The sequence below is a fragment of the Oryzias latipes genome, chromosome 23, assembly GCF_053564925.1.
Source record: "Oryzias latipes strain Hd-rR chromosome 23, Olatipes_Hd-rR_3.1".
Lineage (NCBI taxonomy): Eukaryota > Metazoa > Chordata > Actinopteri > Beloniformes > Adrianichthyidae > Oryzias > Oryzias latipes.
In genome coordinates this window covers 10396722-10414537 of record NC_136259.1, presented here as the reverse complement: position 1 = coordinate 10414537, position 17816 = coordinate 10396722, and the positions used below count along the sequence as shown (strand labels likewise).

General features: G+C 38.7%; 1 protein-coding gene across 1 annotated transcript; it reads left to right on the top strand.

The window, feature by feature from the left end:
* The first annotated feature begins 3388 nt into the window (after positions 1-3388).
* gdi2 (GDP dissociation inhibitor 2) lies at positions 3389-16652 on the top strand. Its single transcript, XM_023952236.2, has 10 exons — positions 3389-3570; positions 11540-11647; positions 11756-11855; positions 12518-12652; positions 12857-13055; positions 13136-13267; positions 13378-13477; positions 14340-14511; positions 14731-14930; positions 15609-16652. Exons 1-10 carry the CDS (start codon positions 3526-3528, stop codon positions 15759-15761), a joined length of 1344 nt encoding a protein of 447 aa, XP_023808004.1. The 5' UTR covers positions 3389-3525; the 3' UTR covers positions 15762-16652.
* The last annotated feature ends 1164 nt before the right edge of the window (positions 16653-17816 follow it).

The window sequence follows — 17816 nt, the reverse complement described above, 5'->3', positions numbered from 1 at the left end:
TTAAATTGACTTTACACTTTTCTAAGGTTTTCCATAAGGTCGTTTCCTCCAAGTTTTGGCTATATTTGGTAATATGAACACCAATATATTTCACAACAGTCCTAACAGGTATGTTATGAATAACTGACTGACCAGAATGGTGAATTGGCAAGAATTCACACTTGCTGAGATTTAATTTTAAACCAGATGCTTTAGAGAAGAAATCTACGCTCTGAATGATCTCCGGTATTTGATGACTGTAATGTATGAAAGTATGAAACATAAATTTGTGTTCAACCGTGTCAAAGGCTTTAAAGAAATCTAAAAATAAAATGAAGCCATCATCTTCAATTAATTGATTATAGTCAATCAAATTAAGAACTAACTGGATAGTATTGTGAATTGATTCAAAACGTTTAACAGGGAAGACACGTTGTACGCTGAGACGCTGAGACCCTGTCACTTTAACCCAATGCATCATGGGAGATGTAGTGCAAAAACTGCCAAAGAGGACAGACATACTTGCTTCTCTGAGCTTCATTGTTTTGTTCACTTGTTCCACGGTCTGACACCGGATCCCGCAGAAAGCTACACCATTAAAGACGAGCTTTAGCTGGTATTTATGATGGAATTGAGAGACTTTATGACAGGGGTGTCCAAAGTTTTTTGGGTGAGGGCCAAATACAGAAAAATGAGCAAAGGTCCGGGCCGCACACAAGAGGTGACATATTGACACATGATTACTGTGTATTTTTAACTCACCTATAATGTGAAGAACATTGCTCTCAGTGGGAGCAGTGATGCGGATCTGTGCCACATAAAACAAGCGCACGTCAAAATGAAACATTCACTCAGACAATGAAACCTCATTCCAACCAGGCAGTTCAGAACAGGTTTATTGAGCAGCTGAAGCCAGCAGATCTTTACATACGTAGCTGTTAGTGTGGTTGACTGGCAGAGTACACGACTTTGTAGTTTATAAAGAGTCGACTGTTTTCTCAGAAAAGTAGACCAAAAAAAAGGGCTTATGGGTGACCAACGAGGACAATTTTAACATTAAACACACACAATTTAAAAGCTTCATTTTACAATTTCACTCTGTGACAAAATATGCAGCTATGAACAAAAAAAATTCCAAAAACAAAACAAGTTCTTTTTTACATAAGGGAATACTTTTTCACAGTTCAGAATGCATTTTCTTCACCTTTTAGGTTCACTCTATCTTTGTGTAGCATGCAAACATGGCCTTGCGAACAGCATCCTTGTAGGTGTCAGACGGAGACAGCTCATAGGAGCTTCCTTTAGTTCCTAAGCCTGTGCCCTTTGCTCTTATAAAGCCTGTGTGGAGATGTGAAGGCCATTATTAGGAGAGACAGGCAGGCGACAACCCCTCGTGTAACGCTGCTAATTACACGAGGAAAATAGTGAAGAAGGCCTGGATGGTGTTGACTCACCGTGATGGGAAAAAAAAAACTGTTGTTCAACTTGCAGGCTAGCTGCCATTTGCTTGAATTTCTGTGCTCGTTCGGCACCTGTGTATGAAGCGTAGCTGCTCTGATGCTTGGTCTCATAGTGCCGACGGACATTTTACTCTTTCATCACGGTAACATCTTCGGTGCAAATCAAACAGAGACACTTTCCATTGATTTCCTTAAAGAAATGTTCATTTTCCCACCGTGTTTGAAATCTTCGACACTCACTTGCTATCTTGCGTTTCTTCGGTTCTGCCACTTCTGGCGACTCGTGGTAAATAGTCTTCTTTGCTTAATTTTGTTTAGTGGAGAAACACCTTTCTGTGACCAACTCCATCTAGTGTTGAAACTGAGGAGTGCAACAGAGTTGAGCGCCATGTGCGGGCCATATTCAATTATATTTTCAAAATTTGCTGCGGGCCAATTAAAAACAGACCCGCGGGCCGCAGTTTGCCTGCGGGCCGTAGTTTGGACACCCCTGCTTCATGAGCAGAATCGGAACAAGGAAGTGAAAACTTTAACCACTTCTGATTGGTCAGACTGATGACGTAGGATTAAGGCTCCAAGAATGATTGGTAGAGACAGTTAAAGGGGCGGGACTTTTCCGAAAACAGAGCTGATGCTGCGGCTAAATCGCGGTACCGCCATTCTTATCAAAATGTCTTTAATGGAATCAAATAAAAACAAAGAAAAAAGTATTTTACAATCTTTCATATTCTTAACTACTCAGTGTGTTTGGATGAACACAGAGCTGATATCCTGGAGATGGTAAATGTTTTTAGATAGATCAGTGAAAAAGGGTAATTTCCCATGGCACACCTCACCATCTCCCACGGCACAGCACACCGATTGAAAAACACTGCTTTAGAAGTTGGGCTACAATTTGATGAACCTTGACCTTCTTGGAGCCTCAAATAAGTATTTAGATCGAAATAAACTTTATTAAAGGATATTATTTTAAAGACACTACTGTTGAAATAGTTTTATTGAAAGAATAAAGTGTTGAGAATGAAGTTAAAGTGTCATGGTATTTTAGAGAGAAAGAGGCCAAGATTTGCTTTAATAAAAGTTTGCAGAATGAGTGCCGAAAAGGTGAAGACTTTAAGTGTAATTGGTGTAAATCAACTCAACATTACTTATCTGTATCGCGTTGTTATACTAAAACTTCAGTAAACACAATATAACATGCATGTGGCTGTTTCCCTGAGAGCTGGAGCCCATTCCAGATACAAGCTTAGTTTATCTTATTGACCTGGATTTAGAGTTCTAATTATTTTGAGAAGAAACTTTGTTCACTGCTGCTTGTTGTACAGATGCAAATAACCACAACAGAATCTTAACTTTTACGATAAGGTCTTAAAGCTTTAAATTTGTTCTTTGCTGTTCTTTCGGCTAACTGTTTAGGGTTCCAAGTCTAGCAGTTTATTGTACTGGAGAGTCCACCCTTTGACTGGAAGAATGCGAGTTCAAGTCCGGGTCAAGTTGTACCAAAGACTAAAAATGGGACCCATTGCCTTGACACTTGTATAAAGATGTTGGAATGTGGGGCTAAACCAGCAAATGCTGCCCGAGCGCAGCTGTATCTGCAGCTCCCCGCTCCCCCAGGGAATGGGTCAAATGCAGAGAATACATTTCACATACCTATTGTGAAAAGTCTAATTTAATTTGAACGATAGTAGCCTAAACTGTTAAAAAATATTCCTATCAGCATTTTAAAGTTACTTTTAAGGTTTTTTGTATAATTCCCCAAGTTAAAGCATTTTGACTTTTTCGCTTCACAAAAATTCAAATGTTGCTCATGATTTTTTTTATTTAGTTCATTTTAATCCAACGTTGGACCAAGTAGTTTGATTTTATGATAAAGGGATTTAAATATGTGTAACTTTTCCGTTTGTAATTGCGTTTTTACCATAAACTAGTAGCCAATCAGACTGTGCTGTCAGTGATTGACAGCTGAGAGGCCCGCCCCTCGCCGCCTGACGCTGCACCACAGCCCCTTTTCATTTCCACCTCCACGAATCTCCATTTTCTAGCTTCCAGATTTCCTACAGCGGAAGACTGAACAATTAGAGAGATGAATGAAGAATATGACGTTATTGTGCTCGGCACCGGGCTGACGGTGAGGAGATCATGTGTTGTCATGTGTTTGCGTGAAAGTGATTTGCAACCTGTTGTTTCCAGCGCAGTTAGCGCATTTCAGTGACCGGGCCTTGAGGTATGGGCTAACGCTAAGTAGCTAGCTTAGCTGTAGCGTGTAATGTAATGGAAACGGAGACTAAGTTACTTGTTAGTATTTGGCTATAAAGATGAATGTTGATAGTAAGCTGGCACGAAAACTGTCCAATAATGTTCCTAAATCGGCTTTATGTTAACATAAATGTTTATAATACTAAGTAAAAAAATAAATGTGCAGCCGTTTTTTTTTTTACAGCTTTCCTCAGCCGAGTGGATGGTCACTCCGCCAACATTAGCCGATCTAAGCTAAGTTAGCTAATTAGCTTGCTAACGATAGATCAGCGACTCGTCTAAACTTGTGCAATTAATCTATTTTACAAGCTCTTTGTAGACCGGGTTATCGGTTCTGTGTCACTTTGACGACATTTTAACTCGTTTCCCGCTCGCATTCATAATATTCATAAAGTAACAACATCGAAATGAACGTAAGGTTCGCGCAGCAGTTTCCGTTTAGCCGGCTGGATTAATTTATACAAACGTTGCATTAAATAATTAAAGCTTTTGACTCTTAAACTCAGGATATAGATTGTATCTTTATGTCTTATTGTAAAAAGTTCCGTAAGAAATTACTTAAAGTAAACGACTGAGTGAGTAGTTTTGTAGGCGGGTCCGTTTTCCGTGACTGACTTTCAAGCTGACAGATTCAAACAAAATATAGTTTTGTCATAAAATCTATAAAGTGCACGGAGACCCAACAGGTATTTGAAGGAGACTGCAGTCTTCCTGTTTGTTCAGTGTGTATTTACTTTAGACGTGGTCAACATTTCTATGCTACTGCTTAAGGCGGTTTCAGCTGTGAGCAGGCCTCCTGACTCGCTGTCAACTTTGAATGGTTGATGCTTTTGTGAGAATCGCGTGACGTCTTTACAGTCAGTTAGCAGCTTTATTGTTGGTGCTTAATTGCTTTTTATACCGTTTGTGCATCAGTAGATAGATATGTTAAATAGTTCGATATGTAACTTTTTCAACTCATTTTAACTTATTTTCTAAAAGGCCTATAACATGCTATTTTTAAGCATTTGATAGTAAACAATATTCATTTATGATATTTTACCTTTGGCACACAAAAGAATATAAAAAAAATTAAATATTAGGTGTTTTCCTGAGTTCTTTTCTAACCTGGAAGTAAGACGACTGTATCGCTGACTGTCACTCTTGGTGGGTGCCGCCCATTTCGTGACGTCAACCTAGACTCGGCCTCAGCAGCGGGTCTGCATTTCGTTCACCAAAACAAACAACATCCGAAGTTTTGCAAAGATGGATGTGCATATTGTTTATTAAAAAAAGTGTTTAGCTGATCACCGCTTGCTACACTGAGAAAGTGGGCGTGTTTGTTAGGGTAGGGGTGGTGCTGGCAGCTCAGACCCTTCCAGGAAGGGTTCCTCACTTTATGATGTCACAATGTGAAAGCAGATTTTTAGAGGAATATTCAGAAATGTGTGAATGGATCAAAATACTACTTTGGAATTGTTTTTGTGAGGAATGAACATTATAATACACTTAAAAGCTCAAAAAGTTGATTTTGCATGATATAGGCCCTTTAACATCAACACTGTGAAGAACATCAGAATGAGTGAATGCAAATTGGCGTTTGCAAAAAAAATTAGGTGACACATGTTTAATACAGTACTCAGGAGGGGAAAAGGTGTTTGAAAGAGCTGTTTCTTAAACCACCTAAAGGTTGTGGGTGTTTAAAGGCTGGAACTGAGAGTAATTGAGAGCTCAATTGAGAGCTCAGTTCAGTTTAGTGAGAGTTACCCACTGATCAAAAGAGAAATGCAACCTAAATGGCCGTTCATGCCAGTGAACAGGATTTTAGTTCCCCTAACAAAAAATTGACTTCAACATTTGTCTCCTTCCTCTTTTTGTGTCTCACACCAACAGTTGTTGAGTTATTCCTACAAATCCAGTTGGTTGCACAAACCTTTAGGTTTTAAATTTTTAAATAGATTAAAAAAAGCATTTTAGTTTTTCTTTTTTTGGTGAAATTCTCTCCTCCAATTAAAAAATTATCCATAATAAGTTGACATAGAGCTTTAATTGAGGTGCAAAGTCAGTTTGTTTACTGTTTAACATGTTCATGGGTCAGAACAGTTTAATGTATTGGTAAAGAAAACATCGTCTTGTCTAAACTGACATTTGCTGTGTAAGAATTTCCTCCTTACTTCCTAACTACTAAAACTGTGTGGTGCAGAACTATCTAGTACAGTTCAGACGCTATGCTCACTACATTTTTCTTTTGAACTGCAAAGATGATATCTTTATTTGTGTGGTCTATATTCGCCAATTTAGCGAGCATCGATACATGCTAACTTTTCGCCAAGACTTTTGGGAGATTTCTGGGGCACTGTATTTTGGAATTGTAGATTTGGACAGCTCCACAAATTAATATATATAGCGTACCATGTAGTGAGTAGTAAATCAATTTGGACACAACTATTTTTTAAGAAAGGTTATCAAGCAATTTGTTACAGAACTTCTGTTTTTCTGGGCAAATAGACTTTTAAGTCAGGACCATAAATATTTGGACAGAGACACATTCTTTCTAATTTTGTTTCTGTACATTACCACAGTGAATTTTAAATAAAACGACTCAGATGCCATTAAAGTGCAGACTTTCAGCTTTTATTTCATGGGTTGAACAAAAAGATTGCATAAAAATATGAAAAACTAAAGCATTTTTTTAAACACAATCCCTTCATTTCATGGACTCGTACGTAATTGGACAATTGACTTCCATGCTATTGCATGGGCAGGTGTGGGCAATTCCCTTGTTATGTCATTATGAGTGAAGCAGATAAAAGCCCTGGAGTTGATTAAAGGACTCGTGCTTGCATTTTGAAGATTTTGCTGAGAACAGATGACATGTGGTCAAAGGAGCTCTCCATGCAGGTGAAAGGAGCCATCATTAAGCTGAGAAAACAGAAAAAAACCATGCGAGAAATTGCTACAGTATTAGGAGTGGCAGAATCAACAGTGTGGTACATCCTGAGAAAGAAAGAAAGAAAGCACTGGTGAACTCAGCAGCGCAAAAAGACCTGGATGTCCACGGAAGACAACAGTGGTGGATGACCGCAGAGTCATTTCCATGGTGAAGAGGAACCCGTTCACAACAAAAAGACTGCATGAAAGTAGATACAGAGGGTAACTGCAAGATGCAAGCCACTCATAAGCCTCAAGAACAGGAAGGCTAGATTGGACTTTGCTAAAAAGGATCTAAAAAAGCCAGCACAGTTCTGGAAAAATATTCTTTGGACAGATGAAACCAAAATCACCCTCTACAAGAATGATGGCAAGAGAAAAGTATGGAGAAGCTCATGATCCAAACCACACTACATCATCAGTATGACACTGTGGAGGCAGTGTGATGGTCTGGGCGTGCAGAGCTGCTAGTGGCACTGGGACAGCAGTGTTTATTGATGACATGACACAGGACAGAAGCAGCCTAATGAATTCTGAAGTGTTTAGAGACATACTGTCTGCGCAGATCCAGGTGAATGCAGCCAAACTGATTGGGCGTTTCATAATGTAGATGGACAACGACCCAAAACATACAGCCAAAGCAACTCAGAAGTTTATTAAAGCAAAGAAGTGGAATATTCTTGAATGACCAAGTCAGTCACCTGATCTTAACCCAATTGAGCATTAATTTCACTTGTTGAAGACTAAACTTCAGACAGAAAGGCCCACAAACAAATAGCAACTGAAAGCCACTGCAGTAAAGGCCTGGCAGAGCATTCAGAAGGAGAAAACCCAGCATCTGGTGATGTCCATGAGTTCAAGGCTTCAGGCTGTCATTGCCAATAAAGGGTTTTCAACCAAATATTAGTAATGACCATTTTGTTTGCAGTTACAGTGATCCCTTGCTATAACGCGGTTTACTTTTCACGGTTTCGCTACTTCACGGATTTGCATCGTGCATTGTGTTCTGCATTCTGATTGGCTAAAAAAGTCACTCCGCTTCTTCTCTACCTGTGCGTCAATAATGTTGCAGTTTAATATGTACACGTGCGTAAATCAGCTTTCCAAATTACGTACATGCAAATCATCTTGCAATTTCAAGTTTCTCTAAAACCCATAGAAAAAGAGCAACACCAACTGTCAATCACTATATTCTTCTCCCGAACAAACACACAGCTGCACCGCGGGCTTGAGAAGGAGAAAACACTGCAGCTTCTCAGACTGAAGAGCATTGAAATACACCTGAGCCACTATTTGTCCATTTGTACTTTGTATTTTTTTCATGATCATTTTAAATTTTCTCCCTAATTCAATTACTCTCGGGTCGCGGTGGGCGGGGCTAATCTCCGCGATTTGAAGCCTGTTTACATCAATGATTCAAATTATTGACAGTACAGTACAGAAGTTATTTGTTGAAAAAAAAAAAAACGTTTTTAAAGTACTTTGATTTGTGAAACAAATGCTTGAGCCTGTAAAATGGTTTGTTCTTTCTTTTCAATGTATAATAGAGTATTTAATTGTATAATATTTTTCTAAAAAAATAGAGGTTTCTACTTCACAGATTTTGCCTATCACGGGTTCTTTCTGGAACGTAACCCCCGCGATAAACAAGGGTTTACTGTATTTCATTTGTCCAATTACTTACGAGCCCATGAAATAAAGGGATTGTGTTTAAAAAATGCTTTCGTTTTTCACATTTGCATGCAATCTTTTTGTTCAACCCATGAAATAAAAGCTGAAAGTCTGCACTTCAATGGCATCTGAGTTGTTTTATTTAAAATTCACTGTGGTAATATACAGAAACAAAATTAGAAAGAATGTGTCTCTGTCCAAATATTTATGGTCCTGACTGTGGGTTAAAAGAATATGGACAATGGGTCATGTAATAATTACTTTAATGAATGACAATTTATAGTGGACAATATTCATATATATGATATTTTACATTTTGCACACACAAGAACATTAACAAAAAGACACATTTGAAAATCTGGGTTATTCCTAATATTTTATTGTTTTATTGTATTAGTAACAGTTTCTTTTAAGTAGAAGAAAATGTGTAAGTAAGAGCTGCAGTATTACTGTTGAGAAATGAAATTCAGAAATGTTTAACTAATGAAAATGGATGCATGGGGTATTGAAATATTATAAACATGGATGCTGTGGGTACATCATATGCGGATTTAGTCAAGACATCAAAATGTCATACTGTTTAAGAATGTCTCTTTTGCCTTCACACTGTTCTGAATTCCAACACATTCCATTCTAATTGTATAAGTATGTCACATGTTTTGCATGCAGAGCTCTCCGCAAAACCACTTTAGTGAAGTAAACCGTCCCAATTTGTTTTCCACATATGTAAAACATGTTTATGCTTTTATTTTGTATTCACATGAGCTCACCTTAAGAAAAAGGTAGCAAATAAAAAATAATCTTACAAAGAATAGCATGTAACTTGTACAAACCTGCTTAACCTTTTAGGAGGAGGGCCAAGGTCTAGTTATTTATATGTATTCCAAGAAAAACATTATTTGCACAGGATTCCCTATTTAAATTTTGGATCAGTTGTATGGGCGACGGCAGTGTTTCGTTCATAGTTGGAGCTAAGAACCCTAAGAAGTTGGAGATGTTTAAAGTGAAATTTGGAAAGTTGGAACACTAAATAACCAGTCAAGTTCTGGGTCAGAAAATATAAAGTTTTAAAGTCTTGGTGATTCAGTAGACAGACTGTGTGGTGAACTTTCAAGCTTGTGTTTTTAAATGTTTACAACCAGGGAACTGAAGAACAGGACAGAGGATAATTATTGTGATCCAAATCTTTAAATCTCCCCATACTGCTGAATCTAAAAGAGACAAAAGCTCACATGGAAAAAGTAAAAAGATTACTGTTCTCATCAAGCTTTAGTGCGTTTCTCTGCTTGGCAGAAATCCTCTGTAGATCATGACTGAATATGTCCTATGTATTAAACACTGATTCACTATGTATATTCACTATGCATTGTATTAATTGGAAAATGTAAATATTTTTTTTTTAAATGTGTTACTTTATTACCAGAGAAGGTAAAAAATAAAATCAGGGGACCTTTTTTATTTTTACCTAAATGAAAATAAGCAAATTATCATGAAGTTCAGGAAGCCCAAGCAGTCTGGGGAGCCAGTACAAATGACAAAGGACCAATTCATATGTGTGCCCAAATAACTGGTTTAAAATTGTAAATATGTTGCCCATGAGTTGTTGCCAGTTTTTTGTAGTCTGTCAGAACAAAACAAAAAAACCCCGACTCTTATTGAAATTTTTTAGCAACCACAGGAGAACACAGGAGAACACAGGTGAGCACACGTGCCCTCTTCATTGAGGCAGAGCTACTTCCTGTCTCACTTTGTCTTTTCAGTGCACCTTTGTCAGATTTAAACACTTAATAAGGCATGTACATACATGAAATGCATTCACTGTCATATGGAAAGTAAGGACATGTTATAAACATGTATAGGACGTATAAAAACATTTAAATAAAGCATTACATTGGTAGCATAACGAGCTGGCAAAAGGCTGCACCAAAGGAGAGGTCGGTGCTGCCTCACCTCCTGGACTATTGATCAGGAATTGCACAATACACATTGATTTTGATCACACAGCAAAAACAATTGAATCATACAGAAAAAGTATTTGTAGCATGGATCGGTGAACAAATATTTTGTTATTAGTCGTCTATACATCTTATGATGGCGGTTGTGAACAAGTGGGATTAAACACTTTGAGTGTCCTGTACTTTGTGGGCCATAGGGCACGCATTAAACTTTAATTTTCTCAAAATTCTGTGTTCCATGGTGCTCAAAAAGCTGTTATTGTTTTAGTTTGACTTTGGCAACTATGAAGCTGCATCGCTTGGACTGTTGGAGCATTATGGGTACTGTAGAACTGAATAAAGTTCAGTAATTGCGAATGAATTGAGTAAACTTTTAACTATGGTGTTGCTGTCTCTGCTAAAGCTGCCTGTTGCGGATAAGAGAAAAACAAGAAGACCAACACAGTTCATTAGACAAACTTCCCATCAATCAACTCCTTCACCCAATCATATGCTTCTTGGCCCTTCAATGCATTCTGGGTAGTGTAGTAGTAGATTATACATTTGTTACATACAATTAAATGAAAATGCCAGAATATTAGAAGAAAAAAAACCAATAGATATTGAAATGACACAGCCAGTGCTACTGCAGAAATGTTGAAACAGAAAGGCAGTCATCAGAGATGTTTTCCAGTGACAGGCAGCCACTGTTCTTTACTGGAGGGTAAAATTCTACATATTCATTCTTCCTCATCGTACTGCTGGAGCCGGTTTGATTCATTTAAAAAATAGACTTTCAGGGGGTTATTCCAGAAAGCAAGGTAAAACTACCTTGACTTTAACCCTGAACTCTCGCTTAAGGAAGCCTAAATTTGCTTACTCTGGTTATGTTGGTTCCAAAACACCTGTTATGAGTTTGCTTAATTAACCTCCCCTTGGTAATCCTGAGTTAATGCGCGTGCACAGTGAGTGCACCAAGGCATTTTCAATGGATTGACAATTTCCAGAGCATCGTGGAAACACGTGGATTAAAAAGAGAGCTTCATACTTCAGTTTTTAATGACGGTGTATGAAGAGTATACGCCCATCATAACCTTCAACTAAACCTGCTCCAGACCAGGTTATGTTCAGAGCATAAGTTGCTATGGCAACTTAACATACCTTTAAACATACCTCCGTTTTTGGAACTGAAAGCTGAGGTTATCCGCTTCCTTTCCCTCAAACTTAGAGATTACTCACATAACCTGCTTTGTGGAACAGTGCCTAGTTCTTGCTTGTTCTTTCTCCAAGTTCATTTTGTTCTTTTTTTTTAATTTTCTTTAACAGGAATGCATCCTGTCAGGCATCATGTCAGTGAAGGGGAAAAGGGTTTTGCACATGGACCGCAACTCCTACTACGGAGCTGAGAGTGCTTCCATCACACCCCTTGAAGATGTAAGTTTAGACTGGCTTTAAAGTCTGTTGGGAATTGACACCGTAAAGGACAGCTGTTCTGTTAGACCTGGTTCATATTTTGAAATCTGCTTCTCTTCATCCTTTCAGCTTTACAAGCGCTTCAACATTCCTGGCAACCCGCCAGATTCAATGGGAAAAGGCCGGGATTGGAACGTGGACCTCATCCCCAAGTTCCTGATGGCTAACGGTGTTTGTCATTCCCCTGAAATATTTCCTATTCTTTTTTATTCAAGATGTAGGAAACCAGCTGAACCAAGTTTTTAGCAAACTATTCCTTTGGTTGACCATACCTTAAGGTTGTGCAGTCTGGCATAGATGGATAGATAGATAGATGGATAGATGGATAGATATTGATCGATTATGAACCCAGTCATTGACTACACATTGAGATTTAATCTGTTGTTGCTATAAGACGGGGTATTTCATATTTTAGCATGAATTTTGTTACCCTGATGCACATCACTGCTGCTTTAAACCCCTTACTAAGAACAAGTTTTTTTCTGAAACTGAAATCCCTCTTCCCATTGGGCGTCTGAAGATTTGTTACAGGTGTGCAGGTATGGTGAGTTATTGTGGCAATATGTTCAAATCTGAGATGGATATGCTAAACGTTTATCACAGGAGTTCTGTTCTAAAAAAAATCTTCGATAGACAAAATTCACAAAGGGACCATGAAAGGTGAAGTGTGTATAGTGAGGGATCAGTGTATTAACAGAATTTCTTTTTTAGATCAGCCAGTACCACAAGCTACGTTTTTAGTCGAGTATATACCAAAAGCCCCATACTGTGCATCCCTAAAATAACTTGATGTTTTTGTTTAAAACGGACCTTCACTTCTCCTTGTTTCAGGTCAGCTGGTCCGCATGCTGCTGATCACACAGGTGACCCGCTACCTGGATTTTAAAGTGATTGAAGGAAGTTATGTGTACAAGGGAGGAAAAATCCATAAAGTCCCCTCCACTGAGACGGAGGCCCTAGCGTCTAGTAAGATCTATTCACAGAATCATTTCCTGTACTGCTAACCTTTCCCTTACTCTGTTCAGTTTAAAACAAATTTAAAAGCACCATTTCACATTAATAGTAATCTAAAGTACTACACCAGCAATCCAGGAGAACATCAAATCAAGCAACAACAAAAGAGATTTAGGAATGTTATAATCCAGTTGATTTTGGTTTTGTCCATTAAAGGCCTCATGGGACTGTTTGAGAAGCGGCGCTTCAGAAAGTTCTTGATCTTTGTTTCCAACTTCGACGAAAATGACCCAAAAACCATGGAAGACGTCGATCCTCAAAAGACAACAATGCGGGCCATCTTCCAGAAGTTCAGCCTTGGGCAGGAGGTCATGGACTTCACGGGTCACTCCCTGGCGCTCTACCGCACAGATGAGTCAGTGCTCATTGGTTTTTGGGATGCGATCACATGCAGCAACTCCAGATGTTTAACGCTCTGAATATGTGTTCCTGCAGTTACCTGGATCAACCTTGCATTCAAACAATTAACAGAATAAAGCTTTACAGCGAGTCTTTGGCCAGGTACGGCAAGAGCCCATACCTCTACCCTCTGTATGGTCTGGGAGAACTTCCTCAAGGCTTTGCCAGGTAAAACAATGTTTCTAAGTCTTGTTAATTATTAGTTTGCATAGTTTGTGACAAACCGCTGCAAGTGTTCTACATTGTCAGATGTGTTACAATTTATTTTGAAATTCCAGACTCAGTGCCATCTACGGAGGGACGTACATGCTTAACAAACCCATAGAAGAGATCGTGATTGAGAAGGGGAAGGTGGTGGGAGTCAAGTCAGAGGGAGAGGTGAGCATGCTGGTCTGCACACCATCTGTTCATCCTGAACTTCCCATCATGAACAAATCTACTGAAAATGAAAGTCTCCTGATTATGGAGTCAGAGGAAGAATGTTTGCCTTTCCATCAAATCAATATTTATGTTCCTGTTTTATTGCAAAAGGTTTTTTCTAGCTTTTAACTGGGCTGTTTAAAGTGAAAGCTTCTTAATATCACATTTCTTGAGACAGTTGAACATTGTGAGCAGGTTTAACGACACTCAAAATTGTATAAATGCTGTGTATTTATACACAGTATTTATACATATTTAAACATGCATTGTTTGAATCTAGAACAACATTGCATATAATGGTTATAGGTTGGTGCCAGTATTAGGCAGCGGATCAGTGTGTGAATGTGTGTGTGCGCTTGGGTGAATGGGACTGTGACTGTACAGAGCTAAAACAAGAAAAACATACGGCATTTACCATCTAGATACTGATGAGGCAACACTCAACACAAGATGTGCGTATTGATTTTCTCCAAAATAACACCACAAAAATGCGTGTGTTCTGGCAGGTCTCTTTCTGTTTTTTCCTGTGACTGAACATAACTCACTTTCAATAAAGTTTATGCAAATAAACGGTTTGTAGTTGCAATAACTGGCACGACCACTAGATGGCACTGTGAACAGATTGAAAGTACTTACCGTAAGTTAATGAAGGATTTTAGACACGCCTGAAACATTTGCAGCATTTAGTAATAACGGAGTATCAACCTTGACCTACAAAGGCATTGTGTTTAATGCACTATTTCCTAAAAAAAAAATCAAAATAGCCATGAAGAGTAAACACATCTACATTCAACTTCTTTTCTGGATTTGCCCACCATAGATTGCAAGGTGCAAGCAGCTGATCTGTGACCCCAGCTATGTAATGGATCGTGTGAGGAAAGTGGGTCAGGTGATCAGGGTCATTTGCATCATGAACCACCCTATTGCCAACACGGGTGATATCAACTCCTGCCAGATCATCATTCCCCAAAATCAGGTCAACAGGAAGCATGGTGAGCATTTCAAGTCTTTGTTCTCCCTTCTAATGGAGCACAGATATTTCTAGCTTCAGTGTTGTGGAAATGCTGTTAAAGTTTACATTCTTACTTGTGTGATACATTTATGTTGAGCATGATGGACGTGGTAATTGTGAAGAGTGTGACCTTAATTGTCAGTTGCACGCAGTTGAAGATCAGTTTAAAAAAGGTTAACGTGACCTTCTCTGTTTTCAGACATCTACGTTTGTATGATCTCCTTTGCTCACAATGTGGCTGCACAGGGTAAATACATTGCTATTGCCAGCACCACAGTGGAAACGGGCAACCCAGAGAAGGAGATCAAGCCGGCTCTGGACCTGCTGGAGCCCATCGAGCAGAAGTTTGTCAGCATCAGCGACCAGTATGAACCCACTGACGCAGGCACCGACAGTCAGGTAGGATCAAACATGGGTGAATGTTGAAGACTATAGAATATAACATCGTCAGGGTATCTCATTTATTTGTTCAGCTTGCTTTGTTTGTGGCTGCTGATGTAGAGAATAAGGCAGAACTCGCTAACTCTTGCATCTCTAGTAACCTAGGATCTTTCTGTGCGGAGTTTGCATGTTCTCCCTGTGCATGCGTGGGTTTTCTCCTGGGACTCTGGCTTCCTCCCACCATCCAAAAACATGCCTTATAGGTTAATTGGTTATTCTAAATTGCCCCTAGGTATAAATTGGTGTGTGATATGTGGCTCTGCAACAGGTCGACCATGGTCGAGATAGGCTCCAGCAGCCTGTGACCCCGAAAGGGGCAAAAGGGGTTTAGAAGATGAATAAATGCTTTAACACCCAGATGAGATGGATTTGGAAATATTTGACTGAATTACACCATATTGTACACAAAAGTATAATTGAGACGGCTACATTAAAGTCTTCTTAGCACCAGTAAACTGTGCTGAAGCACAACGTTGGAGTTCAGACAGTAAAATAGAAGCTTTCAATGAGGATTTGAAACAGTTGTTTTTGTATGTGCTTAATGGCTTGCTTGTCCATTTACTAAAAAAATATAAACATAATTGGCTGTTAACAGAGAAAAATATTCAGAATTACTTTTTTTTTTAATCCTTCTAGATTTTCATCTCCCGTACCTACGATGCAACGACTCACTTTGAGACGACCTGCGATGACATCAAAGATATCTACCGGAGGATGACCGGCTCAGACTTTAACTTTGCGGAGATGGAGCGCGGGAAGCAGGACATCTTCGGCGATGCTGCAGAGTAGAGGCGACGCATTATCCGACAACAGAAATTCTACAAAAAAAAAAAAAAGTACAAACCTTTGGGCCAACTGCATATTCACATAGAGTTTGCCCATTATGGAAGTTGATGATATATAGAGGTATGATAGAGTTTTAGGGTTCAGGGATGGAACAAAGCTTTTTCAGATCATTCGGGTGGATGTTGCACTAAACATTGGAAATGGCGAGTTGACAGTAAAACCCTGTAAGTAAACATGTTAAGATGATGCATAGTCCAAAGATGCCAAAACAAATGAGTCCTAATCACTAAAACATACTGGCGGTATTTGTGAAGAGGGGGTGTTCGATTTTCTGTCGCGTTAACGTTTCTTTAAAAATGATAAATATCTGCAAATTCAATGTTTTGTTTGAAAATCTCTTCTTTTTGTCTCAGATTGAGAAGGACTTGGCTTGGTCCTTTTGTATTAAATCATGTAACTCTATTTCTGGGCTCTGCTAATTAAAGCAAATACAGGTTGCAGCACATCAGACATCACATGGTCAAGTTTTGTGAAGTAAAGTGATTTACTGTGGGCTATTTTCATATGTATATTTTTTTACTTGATGTCATCAAATCCCTGCAGATGAATCTGATGAGAAGTCGAGCCACAGCAGCATCTATACCTAAACCTGAACTACCTGTTCAACAGCTTGATTTACATCATCGCATTAAAGCAGTCCTGTGATCTATCAAACGATGGCAGACCCAAACATTACCAGCAGATGTGGTTCACTGTAGTTGCTTAAGGACCAAATGTGTGCTGCAGCAGTGATGAATTGATTAGAGCCCTGAAATGCTGTATAAAGACAAATATATGTAAGGAGATTTGGGCTCAAATGATTTCTGTACTACAAAGTAAAGGAAACGAAGCCCACAGAGTTTGGTTGTCATTTCCTCAACGTCTGTGAAGTGAAACAGTAGGACTTTGTAGTTGCATGAACTCATTTTCTTAAGAACTACCTTTAAAATGCCCTGTATTCTCTTCCTGAGTAGACGTTTATTTTAGCCGCCTGTGTTAATGTCTCAAAAATATCAATACCGTGTGTTAAATCCCAGCGTGTTTTTAGTGTTTTGGTCCCATATCCGGACAGACTGGGAAGAGCGGTGTCGCTCTGTTTACATTTTTTTGTTTTGATAATGAAGTGCAAGGTTTACAATATTGAAACAACAGAATATATACGAATTACGGCAGTAAATCGAAATTAAATAGCTTAATTGTAGTGATGTTGGTCACAAGGAGGAAGTGATGCATATTACGATGCTTCATACAAAACGTGCTTATTTCTGTTCAGAAATCAGAATAAAACATGCTGAAAGCATAAATGGTTAAGCTCTGCCCATAAGAAAGACAATATATTGAAAAAATAACACTGTACACAAGTGCAAATGTTAACAGAGTTGTCATTCGTGCTGTAGTCCTGAGGGCTATTCCAGAAACAAGGTAAACTTACCCTGACATTAATCTTGGTTAAATAACCATACTTTTTTACTGTGGGTATGTCGGTTTCAAAACACTGTTATGAGTTTGGTTAATTATCCTCTTGTTAACCATGAATTAATGGGTGTGCACGGCGAGTGCAACAAGGCATTTTTAATGGATTGCCAATTTTTGGAGTCACCATGGAAACTCGTGGAGAAAAAAAAGAGCTTCATACTTCAGTGAGAAAGGAGTCAGAGGTTTTAATGGCTGCGTATGAAGAATATAAGCCCATTGTAACCAAAAAAAAGTAATACGGCTGCATCACCATAAGAAAAAGTTATTGCTTAGCAAAAAAAACGGACAGAGTAAATGCGTGAGTTTCTAATCTCTTTTCCAGTTGCATTGTGATGCAAAATGCTTCTCGGAAAATGTACAGTACAGACCAAAAGTTTGGACACACCTCATTCAAAGAGTTGTTTTTATTTTCATGACTATGTAAATTGTAGAGTCACACTGAAGGCATCAAAATTATGCTTTAACACGTGGAATTATATACTTAACAAAAAAGTGTGAAACAACTGAAAATGTCATATTCTAGGTTCTTCATAGTAGCCACCT

What these genes read in the sequence shown, in the direction of transcription:
- gdi2 (XM_023952236.2), top strand. Translation starts at nt 3,526, where the DNA reads ATGAATGAAGAATATGACGTTATTGTGCTCGGCACCGGGCTGACG. An exon ending in GAGTCAAGTCAGAGGGAGAG is followed by an intron (nt 13,478 to 14,339) that starts GTGAGCATGCTG and finishes TGCCCACCATAG; the next exon opens with ATTGCAAGGTGCAAGCAGCT. An exon ending in ACGCAGGCACCGACAGTCAG is followed by an intron (nt 14,931 to 15,608) that starts GTAGGATCAAAC and finishes TAATCCTTCTAG; the next exon opens with ATTTTCATCTCCCGTACCTA.